This window comes from Atractosteus spatula, chromosome 22 (genome assembly GCF_055471065.1).
Source record: "Atractosteus spatula isolate fAtrSpa1 chromosome 22, fAtrSpa1.hap1, whole genome shotgun sequence".
In the NCBI taxonomy this organism is placed as follows: Eukaryota; Metazoa; Chordata; class Actinopteri; order Semionotiformes; family Lepisosteidae; genus Atractosteus; species Atractosteus spatula.
Window position 1 is genome coordinate 13,641,209 of NC_142727.1, and position 21,782 is coordinate 13,662,990.

General features: G+C 43.9%; 1 protein-coding gene across 7 annotated transcripts in view; it reads right to left on the reverse strand.

Annotated features, from left to right (window-relative positions):
* The window catches only part of arhgap32b (Rho GTPase activating protein 32b), a 158,235-nt gene that overhangs the window by 6,657 nt on the left and 129,796 nt on the right, over positions 1-21,782 (reverse strand). For 5 of the 7 annotated variants that reach the window (XM_088939373.1, XM_088939372.1, XM_088939371.1 and 2 more), the window contains 12 exons: positions 16,651-16,800; positions 10,783-10,885; positions 8,619-8,763; positions 7,741-7,823; positions 6,970-7,077; positions 6,381-6,526; positions 5,491-5,692; positions 4,525-4,670; positions 4,296-4,370; positions 2,948-3,766; positions 549-1,147; positions 247-393 (listed from right to left, as the gene is read on the reverse strand). In XM_088939373.1, coding sequence (XP_088795499.1) covers positions 247-393; positions 549-1,147; positions 2,948-3,766; positions 4,296-4,370; positions 4,525-4,670; positions 5,491-5,692; positions 6,381-6,526; positions 6,970-7,077; positions 7,741-7,823; positions 8,619-8,763; positions 10,783-10,885; positions 16,651-16,800 — 2,723 coding nt within the window. The remainder of the gene's footprint in view (positions 1-246; positions 394-548; positions 1,148-2,947; positions 3,767-4,295; positions 4,371-4,524; positions 4,671-5,490; positions 5,693-6,380; positions 6,527-6,969; positions 7,078-7,740; positions 7,824-8,618; positions 8,764-10,782; positions 10,886-16,650; positions 16,801-21,782) is intronic. The other 2 variants (XM_088939377.1, XM_088939376.1) reach the window with 1 other exon arrangement.

Consider the following 21,782-nt stretch of genomic DNA (forward strand, 5'->3'; position numbering starts at 1 on the left):
TCTTTTCACCTTAGAAAGTTTCGGCTGGCAAGGGAATAAACCTAAAAAGAAAATGTGCAACGACCCACTATCGGTTTGAAAAGTTTGTTTCAGTCATCGGGAAAAAAAACAAACAATCAAGGGTTTCTCTTATAAAGGCATCGACAAAGGCACTGCGGGTTCATGCCTGGATCAGGACACCAGCCGACTGGAACTGCAGCAGGAGGGCAGAACTGGCACCTCCCAGGTGCTCACTGAGGGACACACCTTCTCTCCAAGTGGCACCGAACCTCCGGCACGAGGCTGTGGTGCCTGGGACATGTTAAGGTTGGAAGGTTGGCGGGTCACTTCCTCATTCTCCCAGGTGTGGTTGTGTGGTTTGTAGCTGCGATCCAAGACGTGAAAAGCCCCCAACTGGCGAGTCCCAAATTGCGCGTGTATAGAAAGGAACAAAGCGTCTTTAGCTTCCTTCCTATTCTGCAATGTTTTCATAACCTTTTGCCCTCCAACACCTCTGATTTAGCCGTGCTCGTGTTAACGGACAAATTTCAAGTGCTGTCCTCCGTTACCTGCGGTGACAGCGCGGGAACTTCCTTGCCGGCAGAGCCCGTGGTGGGGGCTGGGCTGCTGGTTCCCGGCACTTGGCCCATCGCAGGCTGCGGTCTCTCGGGGCTCCTGTGCGACGGTGCCGCAGTGGCAGGGGGGCCGGGGGCCGCGGCAGGCTGGCTGGGCGTCGTCGAGACGGCGGCTGTGACACCGTCATGGCCTTGGCTGGCAGGGGACACGCTAGGCAGGTCGGCACCGTGGGCAGTGCCAGAGCTCACGCCGGGGGCCGCGGCCTGGCTCTCCGTGGGCGTGCCGGGCAGGGCGGAAGAGGAGGCCGGCGCTGGAGGCGCGGCCCTCTCCGGCGCGTCGGCGGCAGCGTGGGACTGAAGGGGCGGCGGGGGAGGCCACTCGATGATGTCCAGCGGTTCCGGCGCCCTGGGAGGGGAGGCGGGTGTCGGGGGCTCAGAGGGCCTCCTCTGGGACTGTATGGAGGCCTGCTGTGCAGACTCGGCCAGGGCCAGGGCAAGCATGCGGGCAGCGTTCTTCGGAGGGGGAGGGGGGGGGAGGAGGGTGACCGCGCTGACAGGGGCGGGGCCCTGCGGAGAGTCCAGAGCTACGGCTCCTGGAGGAGGACAAAACAGAGGGGGCTGAAGGTCAGGAGAGTGAAGGAAAGGCAAGCTGGTCTTCCAGAAAGGAGAGGCGACGGGGAGAAAAAAAAATGAGCGCTTGGGTCTCGGTCTCATTCATTTTCTAAATCCCACCAGCCTGCCCAAGAAGAAATACCAGAAAAGGCCAAACATACGGCAAAGGGTGAAAAACAACAGGAACTGTGGATATCTTTTAAAACAGGAAGAAATATAATGAACTGCAGGTTTTAAAGCAGTATGTAAAAAAAGCTTAAAATCACAGCCTTTACTTGTGTAAGAGTATAAAAATACAAGAGGACAAGTAGAAGCTAATTCCATGCCAAAAGGGCTAAAGAAAAAATGGCTGAAGAGCTTTATTTGGGTTATTTCTTTTTACTTCTCATTGTGGAGTTAACCTCTCGTGGCTCCTTTGCTGTTCTCAGGCTGGCGCAGTTCCTCGCTCTGAAATCTAAAAGCTTGCAGGCACGGGGCACTGGGGAGGACTGCAGTACAGTCCGTGAAAGGACACGCAAATATCCACAGAGTTGAAAACGTCCAACACCCGTGTTAAAATACACTCATGTTTCATTATTGAATATTATTTAAATTTTTGGAAGAGCTTTCCAAATAACAGTGAAATGAGTTTGGTTCTAACTGAGGAAAATCCTGAGAGTCTGCAACTGAATCTACCTTTGACTCATCACACGGCTCGACTGACTAATGATTAAAGATGAACCAAATGATTTAGCAGAGTAATTTCCAAACTGTAACCAGCAGGCTGAGCTCATTCCTTCACCCTGGACTCCTGTGGGAATAATGCATGCTTTTAACCACCCACCTCCAGACAAGAAAGGACATGAAATTTGAATTTGCCATTAAATCTGCAAGAAATGGGCTATAATAAAAATAGGTGAACAAGACTAATTTATTTTATTAATTGCCTGAGCTTAGAAAGCAAGCACTGCTGTTCCAAAATGCCTTTGACTACATGTTCCCTGCCCCTAATTCTTACCACAGCTTCATTGTTGTCAATTACACTGCACTCTTTTAATGAATATTACTTTTATTTCTTTGTCTGTTCTGTCGACATCACTTTCCTGGTGACATGAGCATGAATCACAAAAATGCACTATTTCCAACGTAATTTTTCTTCAATGTATTTTTTGATTTCTTAAGTTATAAGCTGCGTGAAATTCAGAAATGAAAGTATTTTCCACCACGCATGATCAATATCAGCCCTGATTTTGGACTTCTGCAGGTCCAGTAGCTTTGAGGAAATTTATGTCTTTTAAGACGTTCAATACATTGGCCCCGAAAGTAAAAAAAGCTCCTCAAACATTTTAGTTACGAGTTATCTGCCTGCTTTCAGTAGAATTTAAATGCCTTGTGTCATAGTGTGCTTGCTTGTGTCTGCATGAAGCTCTTTCCAGAATTATTTACTGCAAATTGTTTAAATAGCTGTAATATAAATACTTTTAATCTAAATGATCGACATAAAAAAGTACCGTGTTGAAGACCGCTTTAAAATCGGAAAACTGTAACTGTAGAAAAATCTGTAATTTTGATGCACTTGCGAACTGTTTCCATAGAGCTGGACATGGAGTCTTCACTCTGCACCACAAAGTGTAATATTTACAAAACCCTCAGAATTGTTTTCCGCGTGTCGAGTTGACGCAGTCGCCATCACTCTCTTCGTTCAACAACACACCGCCAGAGGGCGCCATAGTCCACCAGTACTCCGCACTCCCAATTCATTTCATAGCTCTGTGCCCCCCCCAGAAAAACCCCCCACTGACCTGGCTGGGCGTGACCGCAGGCGGCCGGCTTGGCCTGCTCAGGTCGGTCTGTGATGGCCAAGCTCCGGGCCTCTGAGGCACAAGGGGCGGAGAGCTTGCTGGGGACGTCCGGCTGGCAGCCCCCCGCGGGACGCGGCTCGCCGCTCTTCAGCGGCATGGGGGGCGGGGAGGAGCGGGCCGGACCCTGCGAGACGGTGGGCGGGGAGGGGGGGAGCCCCCCGATGATTTCGGAGACCCGGCTGGGCACTGAGATGGCCACGGGCTCAGAAATTGTCAGCGGCGGGGGCGGCTTGGCGCACCTGCGACCGATTTTGGGGGAGAGGGCGTGCGCCACCTTTTCGGCGAAGGTGGAGGGAGGGGAGGAGGAGGAGGTGGGGGGGTATTTCTTGCCCCCCGCCCTGTCCTCCAGCGCTGGGCTGAGGTCCGGCGAGAGGAACGGGCTTGTGAATTTCTCGGGGGAAGGCGACATAGGCTCCGATCCACTGGCGCTGCCAGGGCTCCTCCCCAGTCCCGCCACGTCCCCTGCCTCCGGTGAGGGGAGGACAGGCTGCGGGGGGCTGCACTGGAAGGACATGGGGTCAAAGTCCAGGGTGGCCATGCCGATGTCCGGGGGGCTCAGGTCCACGTCCTCGGTGGAGCGTGGCGGAGAGATGAGAGCCGGGACCCGGACGGGCCCCTCGTCCCCGTCGCTGTCCTCCTGGGGGACATTGTCGTAGGAGTTGCAGTGGTGCCGGCTGTCCAGCAGGTCTCCGTTGAAGGACGTGGAGAGAGCGTCGCTGCTGGACCTCGGCCTGCGGGGCCTGTAGACCTTCGCCTCTCCTGGGTGGGGGAGACAGAAGTGTTTTGCCCTTTACAAGAGGGACAAGCCCAACCAAAACCCTATGTTCACTGAGTAAACACAAATAATAAATGAAAAAAAAAATCTAATTTGTATTCTGTTACTGTTCACGTTTGACACTGCTAGTTACTAATCTACATTTACATCTTGCAATGTAGAAATGTAGAAAAAGTCTTGCAGTGTGAATCATTCCCATCCTCATCTTGAAAAAAAGATTATTTCATAGGTCCATTTTTACAAAGACACCAATGTCTACCATGCTATGAAATCACAATTATTAAGTGTCTTGAAATGCCCCAGTGTACCTCCCAGCCCTGCAGCTCTGCCGACTTGATTGAGGAATTCAGATACATGAAGATCGCGGCTCCCCAAAACAGGACACAACAGATGAGCAGACAGAGCAGAAAACATGTCTCGTGTCTGGCTTTCAGGCTGGGCTGGGATGTGCGTGCCGTGTCAGCAGAGCAAGCATCCAAAGATGAAACAATAACTGCGAAACGGGTCGTTTACCTTCCACATTGTGCAGAGAGGTGAGCGACTCCTCGCTCTTGGCGGATCTCAGCGTACCCGTATCTCCTCTGCCGCCTGAATTGTGACGGAAACAAAACGAGGACGTTCAAAAGACATTTTTACAGTCGAAGGAAAAAAAAAACTGACAGAAAAACGAACCAAGAACCAAGCCGGTAAGCGTGTTCTACGCCACGTTCTTTATTAAGAACCACGAGAGAAGGGACTGTACCGACGAGAGCCATGGCCTTGATCTCATTGGGCTCGCTGGGGTTGCGGTGGAGCTTGCGTTTGGCCATGGAGGAGGACTTGCCCAGGTTGAAGAAGGATCGCCAGCTGCCCACTGGAGATTTCTTTGCCTTGGCGGGAGGCCTCTTCCTGTGGTAGGAAGAGTTGGTAGAGAAGATTAGCAGCACTCGATTGGGGAAAAAAAGGCAACTTTCGCAGACCAAGGGTGGCTGAAGAAATAAAAGATGCTGTATGTACATTTTGGTGTGTGCCTATTTGCCCACATACATCTTAGATAGATAAATACTGACAGTGGTATATTACAGTGGAAATGATATTTATATAATTCTCAGAAAATAGTATTTTATGCTTCTTTGCTCGATTACCCCAAGACACTTTCCTGTACAACTGGAATTCTCAATCCTTGACAGTTGTGCATCTATGCAACTCCAAATAACTATGTGTTTTGTAACAAGGAAATCTGAAAGGCAGTCATTTGTTCTACCTTTCTATTTTACAATTTCAAACTCAAACAATTCAGAAATTACTTTCAATTCATGTAAGGCTTCCATATAATAAACACAATGTGTTTTTTTTTCTGTTAGGCTTCCCAGAAACTACCATAAAAGACAGAATAACAACATGCCAGCTGTTGCATAGTATGTTATGACATTCTAAATTTTCTAAAAAAAAACCATTAGTGGTTGAGCATTTACTGCAGAAAAGTGCTCTCCTAATCAGTAATAAAAATTACAAGTCACCCTGGGATGATCAAGGAAATCTTACTAAATGAGACATCTTGCACACTAATAAGCTTATTCATAAACCTAAATTAAAGGCGCTTCATGTTTTTTTAGCTTGCTTTCAAGAACTGCTATGAGAGCATTATAATTCTCGTTTGTTTCTCTCCTCTTTATAAAACACAGCAGAAGTCTGCAGGTGGAGGTCCAGGCTTGTCCCAGGAGGTTACCTCTCAGTGGGGAATTCTATGACAGTGTGGAATTTGCCCTGCAGAGCTGCCGGCCCTTCTCCCACTTCAATGTACTTGCTGTCGGCTGTGACAGGAGAGTTGATCTGGGCCTGGGTGCGAGCCTGGGCTTCCTCCAGTGTCAGCAGCTTAGTGGAGGGAGAGGAGACCAGCAGGGATTTGGGCCGAGACAGGGAGCTGTGGCCTGGACACCAGGAATGAGGACAATGGAGAACAAAAAAGGAAAGAGAAAGGATTGTTTAACTTCAGGCACAATTTTTTTCCCCCCTCCAAAGGAACCACAAGCTAGCAACAAAGGCTACTCAAATGCTTCAACAAATGTTTTTCTTTTGACGACTAATCTTCATGACAGTACGAGAGGAAAATGTAGTCTGATCAATCTGGAAACCTGGGCACTGGAGACAAGGTGGGGAAGGGGTTTATTTTGCTAGACTGGCATATGCCGTATATCCATGGTGCAGATTCAGAATGAACGGGCAAAATGCTGCGTATGCTTGCAAAAGTAACGGGGAAGCAGCTGAAACACAGAATTTACAGTCTCTCCCCTCTGGCCAGACCTTCTTCTGCCTCTGCCATTGTGAAATATTTTGTTAAAAGGTGTGCTTTGCATTAACAAAACAATACGAAGATGCTTTAATGTGTTTTGAATTCTCAACAGTTTTAAGCCCAGATGTAAAACTCAACATCACTGTTCCTAAGTAACTGCCAGTTCTCGTGTTCTGATAAGTGGGAGAAGCGTCCGAGTGTGTGGGCAGCAAAGGAACAAGCAAAACTGAATGCTGAAGAGGAAAAAGGAGAAACACAACATTCCAGGTGTTGACCTTCCTTCAGGTGTCGCCTCTTCAGCGTGGGACTAGTCAAGGTTAACTCACCTGCTCCTTCTCGGATGAGCGAGCTCAGCTTGGGGCTGAAAAGCACGTCCACGTGGTTCAGAATGAATTCCACCACAACCGACTGGATCCGCACCTCCATGAAGGCGGCGGTGCCGCTGAAGCACGCCGACTCGATCTGCTTGGACCTGAACAACAGAGAAACACACACCCATACCGACATGGGTCAGTGACGAGGCAGAGGTCACTGAAAACTCCATAGCGCAAGTATGCAAAGCACTCCACTGGAATTCTTTTACAGCCCTACCAGCAGCATTAATGACGCTCCACATATTGCAACACTCCGATGTTTAAATCTATTCAAGGTAGGAAATGACACTTCTGTCCACAGAATCTAGTCTTCCTCTCACTTACACTCGTGTGAGGAAGGTTTCGAAGTAACTCATAAACTTCATCAATAAAAACAAAACCAGACATTTAACTGAGTGGTTTTGGGGAAAGACAGTAGGTTCTGCATCTGTTTCACCACGGGCAACCTTCCAGCAAGCCAACCAAGGCAGCAATAATGACGAGAAGAGAAGAAATGAACTGCTCGCACAGGGCCCCAGGCGCAAAGCACAGCTCGTGATACCTGAGCAGGTTAGGAGCCCAGACAATGGCCAGATTCTTGCTGTGCATGTTGGTGACGTAGCTGAAGGCAGCCAAATGGGACAAATGTCTCATCAGAAACTCCAAAGTCCTAGAAGGAAAAAAAAAAAGCATGGTATAATTTTAAGAATATACTCAAAAGTCATCATCATAATGGCTTCAGAAAACCCAATTCAATACCTATTTTGTTCTGGAATTACCTAATTTTTCTGATTTTTCTCCCCCCTTCCCTCTGGTCAGCGTTATAGAAGCATAAAGGAACAAACTTCCAGACTCAGAGACCAGTTTCTTCCCACAAGCCGTCAGATTACTGGACTCTACCCCTACCACTGGCTCACATTGAGGTTTTGTTTTTAAGTTGTAGGTTATTTAACTTGTTGTTGCTGCTGCTGTCCTGTGTTTATGTTTTCGGTGTTTCCTTAACTTTTTTTTTCCTTTAGCATACATGCAAATAAGCATTTCATTGCACATGAACTGTGATTACACAAGCTGAGGACACTTCGGCACCATGTTAGAATAGAAGCTACTTTTATTTCACAGCCTGTAAGCGATTCATTCGTGTCCATGTGCTGTACCTTTCTAATCTGCTGATTTGCCACAAAAACGAATTTATTAAAAAAGTAATTATGTGTGTATCACACTGGGGCCTGCTAAATCTTGTCAGAAATCTGGCAAAGCCTAGGAGTGTAGGAGGTTTAGTTTTCGTGCAGTCTCCCCTGTTACCCAGCAGAGGGCAGGCACTGCTGGCTCTAACCTGTAATGGGGAGGAGGGAGCTGCTGGATGACATCATGGATTTTAATCAGTCGTTCCTCATCTGTGGCGGCTGACACGGCCTCCTGTGGGGGGACAACGCGAGAGAAGGTCCAGAAACAAAGGTTAGCCCCCTCTGCATTCAGAGGAAATGCTCAGTGCTCCTACTCCTCAGGCTCGTGGCACAAATTCATTTCAGGCAGGGATACCGGAGGGACCGCATTCAGACTGCGCTACCAAGCCAAAAGCAGAAAACCTCAGTGCAGTTTCTATGGCGACTAGTAAACAACAGCATGGACCTCGGCCCATTCCCTAACAGCCTTCTTCCCCGAATGTGGTCAAATCTCATCGAGTACGTTCTCAAAGCAGCACTGCTGGGACTTAAACTCATTGCCTGTGGCCCTATGGCTTCAAAACCAAAAGAAGGATACAATCAAAAGCTTTATGGAGAGATAGATTTAAAAAATAACCTCAGTGAGGAGACCCAATTCCTGAACCAAAATGATAGATGGCAGCGCAATGACAAAATGTCTAGCGGGGAGGACATTTAAAATTTAGAAGAGAAGGCACTTATTTACACAAAAGAGCTGTGGGAGTTTGGAACAAGCTACCCAGGCAACCTATATCAACACTTCTTCACTTTTTCATCAACACCTGTTTTTTTTTGCAACTAAAGCCGACTTCAGAGTGAAATGAAACGCTTTAAGCTCCCTGCAAAGTGTTCTGCGGCAAACAACTCTTTCCGCAAAGAGTCACTTGGCGCCTGAGTACTTCTAACTGAATTACACACAGCGTTCCTGACACTGTTAAGACGTTTCACCATCAGAGGTCTTTTGGAATCGGTGGTCATTCGGTGAAAACATTCAAGAGTGAAGGCTTACGGAGAATTTCTCGTAGAGCTGGTAGGTGAGCAGGGGGTTGGGCAGCTCTCGGAAATACAGCTTGCACAGGGAGCCCACGCAGTGGATATCCTGGATGTACACATCCTTCGTCAGGTCTGGGATCTGCTCCGAGTCAAACTCGTGCCTGTTCAGCGAAGGGAATAGGTCCCCCAAGTTCAATCTCTTACACCAGATTCATGCCCTTTAAGCTCCTGGTATTAAAAATGGCATCGAAAAAAGGGGTCGTTGCACATGGGACAGGGCAAAAACTAAAACCGGGTACTCCTGCATAGCAGGGATAACTCAAGCAGACGATAACTGTTATGTGTGTACAGTACATACTATGTATATACAGTGAGATGCATGCAATACACATGAATTCTACAGACTTAATCAGTCATTAGTGCGTTTTAAGTAATCTCCATGTCCCAATTAATGCAAAGTATGCAATGCCACCTGCTTTTTAGATAGGTTTTACAAATCACCCAAACTATAAACTTTTCAATTTTTCATTTCAGGCAACATAAAAGTGCATGGATATTTCCTACTGAATGAATCTTTGTCAGCACATGGGCAAAATTAGCTAAAAGGACAAAAACACATTGGGGGTAAAGCAGGTTATTGAAATTATGAAATCTATACAAAAAACGCATACATTCAACGGAAAAAAATAAGTACAGGTACCACCTTTCCCGGTGTCTGTAAAATCTACTGTATAATTAAACCTGGAATGTCATCTCTGAGTAGAGATGACAGTTTTATTTTTCTAGATAGGAAAACAAAATGTTGGAATTCCACTGATAGGAACAGCAGGGATTTCTGTACAAGTCTCGACGAGTCTAAAATGTCTAGGTGGTGGAGACATCGATGCTGCATTCCACCAAACAGATGGTGCAGAATACAAACATACACCTCTTCACTGCACAAAAGTGAGTTTATGACTGCATATAAAAATTTATCTCAGTATGAATCTTAAGAAGAAAAAAAGACATGCCTCTAAACACTGTCTCCCAGGTACTTTGCAGATTTATGCATAACCCGAAGTAACATTTGTTTTATAAATGGCATGACCCAGGCAAGTTTTCTACAATGGTTTAGCAGACATACAGTACATGTAGGCAAACAGGTTAAAAAAGGCAACATAAGTGGATACTATATATTGTATGTCACAGGACTCACTACATATTTTCTTAAAATGTATTTTTAAAGTTTTATACCTTCACCACACCACTTTGTCCTGCCCTGCTGCTAGGGTTACGTTTTTTGTCCTCCCAGGAAGAAACTACCTCTTTTTTCGCTTTGTGTCATTTCCTGCTATTCTGCCGTTCACTGCTGGACCAATAAGAGGAATTCCCTCCCGTTTTAAAATCTAAACCCTGCCCAGGGTAAGCTCTGAACTCAAGACAATCTCCTCAAGAGCTGGGCAGAATTCTGCTGTTTCTAGCACTATCTGCTGTTTGAAGTGAAAGACTGAACAAATCAAGGCAGTATCTGCTGCTGGCTGATAAGAAGTTAACCCTGCCCGTGCCAAAGCAGTCCTCTGGTTTGAGCTATTAAGATGGGTGTGAGATTGAGATGTATGTCCATGCAGGAAATGCAGCTAATTGAGAACCTGCCTTCCTCCAACTTTAACCCAGCTCTTTCCTAACCCCTCATCCAGTTAGATTCTCAAGCAAACATTTGACTGTTTTACGATGAAAGGTTTTTTTTAAAAATCAAATACATTTACAGGGGTAAAATGTACTCTAATTTGAGTGCAATGGTCAGGTGTAACCCTGACTTCACTTAATGAAAATTAGACAAAGAAATGACTGTGTGTCCAGTACTAGTCTCGGGGTAATGACATGGTGGGTGTTGTGACAGCCCATGACTTATGTCTCCATCTTCCAAGGACCACAGCTTAAAACCGCTGCATCACAGCAGTGGGAATCCTCTGCATACAGATCCCAGAAGCAATAATAATATGACCTTTCATCTGGTCACTGAAATGTTCCTCCCCTATTACCAAAAATTAGGAACAAATGATGGATTCTGGAATGAGCATCAAATATCAAGAACGCAATACATAAATAAAATTACAAGATGAAAATCCTTTCAGTGCACTGCTCGTCTTGCACGGCAAATTTCTATTACAGTGTTTACCCTTCCCCCCTCCGTCTCCTACCGTAATTTCTGAATGTTGGAAGCAATTCCAGAGAGCCGATACATTCCATCCACCACCCCATGCTTCTCGATGAACTCTGTGCAACTCTTGAGGACCTGAGGGACTGGAGAGCACAGAAAGGACACTTAGAAGAGCAGCCAGAGTACCTGACGCTGCAAGATTGGAATAACCTACAATTGGCTTGATCTGTTAACTTATGTAAACTTTAACTTTTAAAGCGTATTTAAAAATTGAACACCTTGTACAAAAATAAAAAGGTCCTCTGCATTCTTGGTATTTGTAATTGTTTTATCCAGCCACAACAAGACGAACGCTGTCCCACGATGAATGCTGATTTCACTAATCTTTTATGAAGGTATTTTTCCATTCTGGAAATAATTAAAAATAGGCTAAAGGGAAATGTGTATCTACTGAATTTGTATTGGTGTAGTTTGCGGAAAACAATCTCCAGAGGAGCTCTGGAACACCGTTTCTGCTTCAGCAGATCTCATGCTGGAACAAACCAGCAGATTCCAGCGACGGCAAGAGATTACAACAGTCTTCAAAACAGGTCCTATTTCATCAAGATGGAAAAACGCAAATATTTACAATACAAATACATTTCATCCCTTTAAGCTTTTTTTTTTATTTTTAGACTTCGAGAACTGTTAAGGAAATTACAGCACTGTTTTTTACAGGTTGTTGCCTATCACTGACCTTACTCCTAATAATACTCTGCTGTGCAGCCGTGTAAACATTTGATTTCCGATGCTACACAAAAAAACTATTAACAACACCACAAATACACAATTAAAAAAATGGACATAATCGTTATCCAAATGAATTGTCATATGGTCTGAACTCAACTGCCTGGTCTAGTTTGTGTTCTAACCAAATTGCATGGACATGTCAAGAAAATGTAATTGCTCTAGTTCACGTTTTAGATTCTATTTAAATTTGCTTCATATAAACGTAAAGCCAATATCTGAACTCATGACTTTCATATTTTTAATCCGCAAATTCCCTGTAATGTTAAATCTACATCTACAAGCTTCCTTCAAGAGAGACAGCTTCTGAGGGTCAGGTATTATGAATGCAACCCTGCTCTGAACTGGATGCTCTCTACTCGAGTACATATGTCAGAGATAAGAACCTCCATACAGAAGCAGAGTCAACCCTCCCAGTAACTAGACCATCACATACACAAAACCGTTCCACCAAATACCAAACATAACAGGAAAGGCAGCTTAGGCTGGGGCCCCTTTTTATTTTGAAACAAAGAAATCCAACATGTCACGGACGAATGGAGATAAGAAATTAGGAATCCTTGGGCTAGCTTGGTTTATTTAAACTCTTCTCACTCGCCACTAAAAATCCTGATCTGCACCTGGCATTTCGCTGCCGGTTTGGTTCAACAAGGTTTCTGAGAAGTTTCCACAATTTAAGAAGGCACAAGGCTGTCTAAAACTTCTCAGCCCTTTTCCCACAACAAATCAGAATTGCAGCACAGAACTGATATCTCGATATTTCGATATTCTATATATTAAATCTAAACATTAAGATTTTGAATCACTGACACACAGCACACACACACAGAGGAAAATCAAACTTTTAGAAAACAGGAACTTTAAAACATCCAGCTAAAGGAAATACGAAAATCTGTTCACTATGTGAGTTCACAAATTACATGATACTGGACGGACTTATGGTATCATACCTGCACCCCAATGCGTCACCAAGCGCAGGAGGCCCCACCCCTAACATACACATCACATGCCTGCCAGGAAGAAAAGCACCCTCACGACTGACTCTCAATAGCCTGTACCTGCTGACATCCAGGAAGGAGGTACACCGGAACAACACAGTCCATTGCACTAGCTTGAGGAAAGCATTCAAAGCAGCGGGGAATGGTAAATTTATATGCCTAAGCAGAATGGATGATTAATGCAGTATGACTGCATGATGATTAATGCAGTACTACAAAAATTGTACACAATGGTAAAAATAAAATGCTGCTACATCACTGGCAGATGCTTAATGTACTACTCATTGTCTAACTGAAGTCAGCAAGAGAACTTTCACGTGAAAGGCACGACTCTATAAGTTTGTATGTGGACCTTCTTCAGAGCCCTATTTATTAGCTTTAAAGCCCAGTAAGTTACATTGCAGTAAGTACTGCAGGTATACTTGATCGACCTTCACTGAGCTACAGTATTTGTAGGCCATAGACTGCTGCAATTACAACACCAATTATAAGCACAGACCCACATGAAATACTGTGCTCCACTGGCTGAGAAATGAGATGTCCGGGATCTTCCTACAACCAGTTCCTGCAATAACTGCTCCGGAGCTAAAGAACAGGATTGACCTGTGTTTCAACAACTCACCACTGTCTGGCTGTGAAAAGCTGCTCTGGCCAAGCCTTATCTATTTGCTGCAGAATACCCTGCTCTTGTTACCTACAGCAGTTGTTCTTAAGTTTTCCTGCAGCCTGAACCCTCTGGTTCCCATAATCTGCTCTCACACCCTAATAAAAAATCACTGAAGTATAGTACACCAGATCTTTAAAACTAAGATATATCATGAATAAATATGTCTCATTCATTCTGTGGTTATTTCAATTTTGCAGTAAAATTAAGCATTCTTAAAGAAACACTTTTTTTAGAATTGTATATTTTAAATTCCCAGTAAATAAAGATCACATGAATTATTCTAAAATTATTTTCCCAGAAAGGGCATCTTGTACCCCCAGGGGTATGTGCACTCCAGGTTAAGAACCACTGCTCTAGAGAATACCTACTGTTGCATCAGTTGCATCCTGTGAAAGACCCATAGAATGATCTCAGTACCTGCTTCAGTTCCCAGAGTCAAAGCCCACAATTTCTGTGTTGCACCATAATATGAAGGACGATCATAATCATGTATTTTTATATTTATATGTGATTATATGCGATTGAACTGACTGAAAGGTGTTATGGTGTTATGTGTTTACTCAGGCTCCCTTTATGTATCACTAGGGCCCACGTGAAGCTCTGATAACATTCAGTGGCGGAAACATGCAGAAATTCAGAAAATCTGAAGGGGGGGTGAATACTTTTTCCACAAAACTATACAAGTGATGTGGCAGCTGTGTGGTTTATTGGCTCCGTGCCCAGTGATGACATCTTTCTTGCATCTCATAAAAACTGCTATGTTCAAAAACAAACCAAAAAAAGGGTCCAGAACATTTTAAATCCCTAGATTTCTCTCGACATACGTAACTATTAATTACTGCTCATGTGGGAAACTAAATAACTTGCAACATTCCTGTGCTTTGGCACTACAAAACCACAGGGCAGCAAATCCCACAAGTGAACAATTTGATGTTCTGTAACAGCCCAGCCTTGATGGGATACTGACACAAACACACCATGTTGTGGAAACTCCAAGCTGGCAGTGTATAAAAGTTATTTAGAAAAGACAGGGAGGAGGGGGAGGTCAGGGCTTAGCTCAGAGGGAATTAGAAGACACTCAGAGTGGTTAAAATGGAGGACTGTCTCTGCTCAAGGATCCATGGAAGGGAAATCTTCAAAAACAGCTTTCCAATGTGTGCTAATCATCCCACCTAACCTTTAAACCCTTTAAGCTCATTTGTCGCCATGGTAACGCTAGAGGGCTCTTAGGGAACTCTACCAGCTTCAGCTGTGGGGGTGGTCCCAGGCCTGGCTAAACGATCAGCACCCCCTCTCCACCTGCAGCAGAAAGCAGCCAGTGTCAGCTAAGAATGTGAAGTGTATTCAGTGCTTTTGGCTACACAAATAATCAAAGAACTGACTTTACTAAAAATCAATTATAGCCGTGATTTAAATCTCTATGTCTACAAAATATTTACACGTTCCCCAGTGCTTCGGGCATTTGGTTGGCAGTAGGCATTTTGTAACTAATCCATCAACAACCTAATACTAATTATTTGAAACAGGAAGAAGTGAAACGCGCAGCACAAGGACTACAACGGGGTTACCAAATATTATATACATGTTCTTTCAGCAAAGGGGGCGGGTGAGGTTGTTATTGAGTATCAAAGCTGTTATGCTGAAGCCAAACGCATGCATCAACAAAAAGCATTTGTTTTCATCAGGGAGACGTCCTGCGTGAGGTGTGAACTGACAAGAAACGTGAAATAAAGGTTTTAAGGAGTGCAGTTCCTCTTTTATACACAACCACACGCTGTTCAATTGAGCAGCGGCTAATTACAAAAAAATCCAGGGAACACACTGAGAGAAAAGGCCCTGCATGTGTTAACAGCAGGCCCAGAATGTTAAGTACTCCTAACCCAGATTAGCACTTCAGTGGAACAAGTGGAAAATAAGGAATGAGCAGCAAGAGTGTGTGCAAAGTGGAATAAGGCAAGAATTCAGAAATCAGTTCAAAATTTTGTATGAAAAAAGCCAGCAAAAACACTGTAATCTAGAGATGATTAATTTTAGCATTTTTTTGCTGTGACTGTTACACAGTTTCTCCTTCTCTGTCTATTTATATCACAGCTAAGAATTCACTACATTCCATATGGTTAAAGGATCACCACAAAGCAATTTTGTTTAATTGGGCGCTAATTCAGGATCCCAATGCACTCACTGGTCTACTTATTCCTTACAAATAAGAACACTTGAAACAAATAGATTGCTTTCTGCTCCCTTCTCCCCTGTGGTATGTGTGACAATTATACATTAGAAACAAAAAATATTGTTCTGTTTTTTTTTATTTCAGAAGTTATATGTCACAACTGAATGCAACAAGAGATATGTGCACATTCTCTTCACGTCACAGAGGACTTTAAAAAGCAAGAGAAACTGTCACATGAGCCATATTTCATAGTTTGTGTTTTCGCTGCTAGCCCTGAGGATATACAGGGGCAGAACCAACAAGGGCCATTTCACACAAAGTACAAGAACGGAAAATCGAAAAATGCTTTGTTTCTACTTTTCTGAAGTGACCCCCAACACCCGAGTAAAGTATGAAAACGTATGCTCTCAGTATCGATTAGCGGAGCTCTCTTTCTCTCCGTTTTGCTTTGCCGAGATCCCACTGAGAGCTCGGAGCTGGGATATCGCGCAGGCTGAAACGCCATGTTACAGTTATGTCATGGCAATGGGGAAAAAGACGTCAGATCAGAAGCTCTGGCCAGCCTCCACTTTTCTCCCTGTTGTGCTGCACATTTACACATTCGCCACAGCCAGAGGAACTGGGCAGAACTGGGTCAGGTGGAAGTGCTGGTGAAGAAGCAGAAGGCCTCAAAAGCAGCGGAACCCGTTATTCGGGTTAAAACCGAAAAGAGAAACCCTGTCCCAGTTTCCTCCCCGGGCAAACTCACGGAGACCGGTATGTGTAAAAATATGTATTCATGGTGCTCATAAACACTTAACTAACCCCTTCTCCCTGCCCGCATGGCGAAGTGACGCAGTGCATTACTGACACTGAACAAAACGTGCGCTAGAACAGCTGAGCGTGCCAGCAGCCGACAGCAGCGCCCAACTGGGTGAATTATTTTAGATGGTTCCTAATTAGTCCACTGACAGACATCAACACCTCTGCTTTTCTGGCGGCACACGACCAGAAATTCCCCAGGGCAAAACCAGAAATGACTCTCATTTTCCAATAAAAAGCTCTTACGCCAGAAAACTCAGCCGCTCCAGCTTTTCCAGTAGATTTCCAGTCCCGGGTTTTGGGACTTCAATTTAAGTCTCAGAGTTTCTAGCTTCAGCAACTCGTTAAGGACTTCGATTAAAGCCCACCAAAACAAAACCGCACAAACAAGCCTGCATAGAGAGTGATGCCCGCTCTGTGGCCCGGACGGCAGCCCTCGGCGTTCTTCCGGCGGGTTTGCGGCCGTGACAGCGCCGGGCAGCTCACCGTCATGGCCGGAGTTGAGGAGGTGCTCGCCCAGGTCGCAGCCGAACACCCGCTCCCTCAGGATCCCGCGCTGCTTCAGCTTCTGCTTGGTGGGGCGGGACTTCATGAAGCTGCGCAGGAACGTGATGAGCTTGCCGTGCTTCTTGGACACTGTTTGGGGGGTGGGACACAAGAAACAACACAGGGGCAGGTAAGAGCAGAACCAGGGGACAGAGAGGCCTCTGAGAACCGAGAAAAAGCGGGCCGACAGACTTCCAAAATGTGGAAGCGTAAAACACGTTGCTGCAACCTGAAAGACGGCTCATCATTGCCATCCAGATCAAAACCACATCCGGCTACTTACCTTACACCTATCCAAACGCCCAACAAACTACTGGGGCATTTCTGGAATGCTAACATCCGTAGTATGATGAAATATCAGGAGGATTCATACACTTCAAGTTTGGAAATGAGCACTGAAATAAATTCTCCTGCAGGGTTCCAGTAGCACCGAGAGAAAAAAACAACTCTCCTACAGAGCTCCAGATTTCACTTCACTCGCCCTTTTGGTTCCAACCTGAGACTCGCCAAACTGTGCCTCAAACGTTTGACATATGACCTCAAACTACAAATGGAGATCAAGAATAATTACATTAAAGCACAGGCTGGGTAAAAAAAAAGCAAACAACCTGAAGCGAAAAGTAAGATCTTGCATTTGCATGAGATGCACTGTAAATACGAGGAAGAATCCACTTTGTGTCAAGTTCATGAGGGTGAGCCGCAAACCTGCCATAATTCGTGTCAGCTCAGGAGAAAGAAAGTGGTTTGCTGATAAACTTTCTTCCCTCTGGCTATAAGAGGAATTTTTCAAAATCCTCCACTTTATATTGAAATGCTTATAGAAAATCCATGCTTGCATAAATAGAATGGGGAAAGTCTCTTCATTGGAGCAACAGCAGTTTTTCACCCAGCCACACCAGGCATTACTGAGCAGAAACTGAATATTCCCTGGAGACAGATGAAAACACGTATTCCCTCATTCCCCTCATGAAACAATATACAACTTTATCACTCTGCATTAAATGAAACTCACAAATAAATTGTACAATAAAGAAAATTGTACGAGAGAACAAACACAAAAAACCCACCAGATTTTGGGGTCTATAGTTATCCATATTACAAGCAGTACTCCACATACTGCCCAGCACACATCTGTCTTTCAATATATTAACTAAACACAGTAAGAAAATCTGCATGTTATAGCATAGCCTGGGACATCTATACAGTTGGTTTGCAGCAACCCAACAATTTCAATAACCAAAATGCTGACGCATTAAAAACTCTAAAACAAAAGCAGCTTATAACATTTTTCTGGCTTGTCTCTGAGCTCACAGCACTTGCAGTCTGGGGCTGGTACTGATGCAGATATGCTACTTGAACAGTTGAACGTACGACAGATACAGATTTCAGACTTTCTTTGGAGGACTTTCTGAACTTTCAGGTCAGTAGAAACAGGTCCCCAGCAGTAAGGAGCAGTGTGCAGAGACCAGCATCAGATCCAGCAAAGTCTCAGCCACACCGAGTCTCAGACTGCAGGAACACCAGCATTAGCTGTTAAAACCATCTTCCGGAATGATTTTAAAACATTCAACCTGTAATCACTTCCATACATTTAACTGATCAAAATTACACTGTTAGTTAAACGCTTTATTGTACAAAAAGCCCAATACACATTCAAATAGGGTCATGCAATCTACCTCTTTATGAATACCATACACCCCATACAGAAGCTGCACCCAGCCTCTCCTTGTTCCATTGAAAAATTCACAAACCGAACTTACTTCAAACGGCTACAGAGGATGCTGATTGCGTATTCTGCAGGCGCTGGATGCTTTCTCAAAAGCTGGCAGTATGACCATATTATTTCATTTTATTAAAAAAAAAACTGTTGAAAAGAAGAAGAGTTTATTCCAGTTTTTTTTATGGCACAGATGCTTGTTGTAGCAGAGGGCTGACAGCAGCACCAGCAATGCAAATGAAAACCAGCAGCCCCTCCCTGGAATTTGCATGTGGAGTACTTGGATTCAGGGAAAGGGAAGCAGTTCAAAAGAAGGCAGCAAAGTGTAGCCTGTGTGTCTGAAGTAACAAATCCATTATAGTCACTTTTCCCAACACTCCGAACCTTCTAGCAGTACATGCAGGTCTGCAATACAATTGTTGGAAAAAAACCAAAGCAAATGACTCATCCTGCACCTAATTGTTTTGCATGTGCATGCTTCTTGGTTTGGTCAAATTAAATGGGAACGACAGTAAAATATCACATGACAAATCAAAAACTCCCACTGTAGAAAATAGGCATTGGGAAGCTTGACTCATATGTTGCTATAAGAATGCGAACGCTGGAACTTTTCTAATCGTACAGATCACTTCTGTCACAGGAGGCCCAGAGGGGGAAATTAAATATCTAGTCTCCATACTGCATCAATGAATCCTCTTTGTGTGTGTGTGTGTGTGTGTGTGTGTGTGTGTGTGTGTGTGTGTGTTTAGTGCTCCACGTTTAACAAAATGTTCTGAAACGCTTTCATGGTTATAAAGACACAGAAGGTTATCCTTCTTATCTGAAGGAACGGAGTTCCATAACTTTTGATAGCCCTTAAGTGAAGAGCTTGATTTCATTTAAAGACAGGTAACATGCAGTATATTGAATTATAGTGATTCACCTATCTGAGAACAGATCGGTCTACTTTCTGTGCACCAGTTTCTTCAGCTTATTGTATGATTTAGAGTCATTCACGTTAAGCCAAACTGCATATCACAATCACCTATGCCTACATTTTGTAACAGCACTTAAGAGACAGGAAATACTAAAAGTAAGGAAGGGTTCAAAGTGAAGTGGCAGCTCTCAGCTCTGACAGGTTATTGGGCACATTTACCTACAGGTACCGGCTCCAGTCAAGAATGAACAGCCATTAACACCTCTCTACACCGAACCTTGGACTGTGTTGCAAGTACATATGGCAGGCGATAAAATAGGGGCAGGCACTGATTAAATGCAAAGAAAATCTCCCGAACTATACCTACTGCAATGGTTTAGCGCTATTTTTCTAGTCTTTTATAAGACCATTGTGACATTGGAAATCGGATACGTTTCCTTTTTTTTTGTCACAGATCAGATAACCTCTGATGCCTGTGGTACATTTTCTCTTGTAAAAAAAAGGGGGAAGTTTCTACCAGAGCCACTGTGGCTCCTGGCCCACAGAATATCCTGGTTTCCATAGCTTTGAGCAGACTAGAGTGCATGTGATTTTACCCCTCTCCCATCCCCCAGATGGGACATTGGTCCATCGCAAGGATTACTCCCAAACAAGACTGTTACCACTGATACAGCTGAGAGGACCAGATCAACTGAGGTAAAGTAGCTTAGTCAAGCTACAACAGCAGGGACATTAACCCACAACCTGTCATTCATGAATCCAGAGCCTTACCCACTACACCACCCCCAGTTCTTTACTTAGAAGTCTCAATATAAATAAGAGCCGTCCATTGAGCTCAGTGCAGCAGGAGCACTATTTAATTCACTTTTACTTGACTGTGTTTTTCTTATTTCAACAACTGCAGTAATGATCAGGGAAGCCTGTGTTCCAGTAAAAAAAAAAAAGAAAGAGGGAAGTGTGACATTTTGTAAAGAAAGAAAAACTTCTGCATTATCCAAGTCATTACAGCTGTTGCTGGAGAACAGAGTTTTGAGACAAGGCCAAAGCAGATTAATAACCTGGAGCTCTTAAACAGAGCTATCAAAACTGTTGTGATTTCCATGTCTGAAGCAACAGACTGTGTGAAAGATGACGTAATGGCAACACCTCCAAGTATAATTTCAACCATCACACTTCATTATGAAACAACTGCAGATCATCTGATACTTTTAACCTTTTCTTCTCTATTGCTTAAAGCTGGTAAGACTATGTGAGCACAGTCTTAAAGGTTCTTAGTACTTCTTTGCAAACAACAGAACATGAGGTGAAATCACGACACCTCCCCTAACCTTAAAATTACTAATTGGGTATTTTTGCAAAACAGAATTTGCCTTCAAATTGATGAGTTAGACAATAACTCTGATTTTGTCTTGCTTTAGATTAAAACACACAATCCTTCTTTTCGTGAGAAAACAAACCAGATTTAAAGGATTCATACTGTTACATTATAATTCTGTCTGCTCAAAATGGGAAAAAAAAAAGATATTCATAATCATGTCAAAAACTCAAGTGCAGCATCTGTTTGCCACATATCAGAACATAAATCTATACTTAACTGACAATCCATGTGTCCAGAGAGCCAGTCACTTTGAGCAGTCTCAAGAAACTTAATTCTAATCTTCCTAAATCTCAGCCACATTGTCTTCCAATCACAGGAACAGTTACTTGAAATTTGGAAATGTCTGTTGCAGTCAAATAAAAGAAGAGCATTCTGCAGAACTAATTAAGTTTTCATTGACTAGGCCAGAATTCCCGAGGAAGTTGTAGTTGACGTTCTGCTACACTAAATGTACATAAGGATAGGTCGAGGTTCAAAGTGATCATAAGTAAACCCAACTTTTAAGGCATCTCATCCACTTTGTTTAGAAACAACAATCCCACAATCATAGCTGGACATGGTGAATTTTAAAGCCATAACATGTCTGACTTCAAGTAAAGATATAATTTACCCCTTGTCATTCACACAAGAGCAATTCTGTTACTTTTTGCGTAACTCTTTATTTCCAGTAGTACGTAAAAAATACCCACAATGTTAAAAAATAGCCTTCATTTACTGAATCTCCAAGCCCCCCAAAATAGGGCAGTAGCTTTGAAAGCCAAAAAAACTGAAGAATAAGGATATGTTTTAAGCTCGAGGATTAGACCACATCTGGTTGAAGAACAATTTGATTCCAGGCATGAAATAAACTTTAACAGGTACTGTTATCAGGTACTGTCTGATTACATGTGCAAAATACGTTTTTTCCCAATGGGTACAGGGAGCAGAGAGAACTGCCTTGGGCTACTACTGGGCAATCTCCTCCTACCCAAACGTCCCAGAATAACTGCTTTTTGTTCCCTTTAAATGACTACCATTTTTCCAACAAGATCAATCCAACCACCCTGCTGACTACATCTAAA